Raw genomic sequence first — 993 nt, 5'->3', positions numbered from 1 at the left:
CATTTAATCCAGGTCAAAGGTCCTCTTCACACTGATAAATAACAGGATTAATCCTCAGATTAACTGTGGATTAAACTCCTGAGACTCAGCTTTAAAGTTTTTATTTAAACTTTGAATCAGAGGGATTATCAGACTGAAACATGACGCTGAGCGGGAACAGCCACGTCACGTGACGCACTGGAAGTCCGGACCCGTACTGCGCATGCGCGTGTTGCGCAGCTCCTTTGGACCCAGACATCGTCCCGTGGTGTTTGTTCCGTGTGTTCGGAGGTCTTCATCCCCCCCTCCCGACATGAACAGCGTTGGGGAGGCTTGTACCGACCTGAAGCGGGAGTACGACCAGTGCTTCAACCGCTGGTTCGCGGAGCAGTTCCTGAAGGGGGACCGCAGCGGGGACCCGTGCACGGACAGCTTCCGGACCTACCAGCGGTGCGTGCAGAAGGCCATCAAGGACAAGGACATCCCGATCGATGGCGTGGACTTCATGGGCCCCAACAAGGACCAACCCGAGACCTGATCCGGGTCCAGGAGACCTGTGAACATGTGCAGAGGGACTAGAGTCTGTCTGCAGGTCCCTGAAGGTCCTCCTCTCGAGTTCTGATGGAACTGTTCAGTCACGTGGTCCTGAAGGGCCGCCATGTTGGAACTGTTCAGTCACGTGGTCCTGAAGGGCCGCCATGTTGGAACTGATCAATATTTTTTTTGCGACTTGAAATGTCTTTATTCAACATTTTAAAAAATTACCTGTTTGATTACGCGCCATCTTATATTTTGTTGTAAACACTGACATCTAGTGAACTGATCAATACTGATCAATGAAAATAATAATGTTAAATCCACCATGTTGGAAATGATCAATAAAAATAATAATGTTAAAATCCACCATGTCTGAACCTGATCAATAATAAAAATAATGTTAAGTCCACCATGTTGGAACTGATCAATAAAAATAATGTTAAAATCCACCATGTTGGAACTGATCAATAAAAATAA

General features: G+C 46.6%; 1 protein-coding gene across 1 annotated transcript; it reads left to right on the top strand.

The window, feature by feature from the left end:
• Positions 1 to 151: 151 nt before the first annotated feature.
• Positions 152 to 882, top strand: triap1 (TP53 regulated inhibitor of apoptosis 1). Its single transcript, XM_014030585.1, has one exon. The coding sequence runs from the start codon at positions 203 to 205 to the stop codon at positions 515 to 517; it is 315 nt and encodes a 104-aa protein (XP_013886039.1). The 5' UTR covers positions 152 to 202; the 3' UTR covers positions 518 to 882.
• Positions 883 to 993: the final 111 nt, after the last annotated feature.

This window comes from Austrofundulus limnaeus, unplaced genomic scaffold (assembly GCF_001266775.1).
Source record: "Austrofundulus limnaeus strain Quisiro unplaced genomic scaffold, Austrofundulus_limnaeus-1.0 Scaffold1086, whole genome shotgun sequence".
In the NCBI taxonomy this organism is placed as follows: domain Eukaryota; kingdom Metazoa; phylum Chordata; class Actinopteri; order Cyprinodontiformes; family Rivulidae; genus Austrofundulus; species Austrofundulus limnaeus.
Note: the sequence above shows the minus strand (reverse complement) of the source record. Positions and strands in the feature narration are given on the sequence as shown.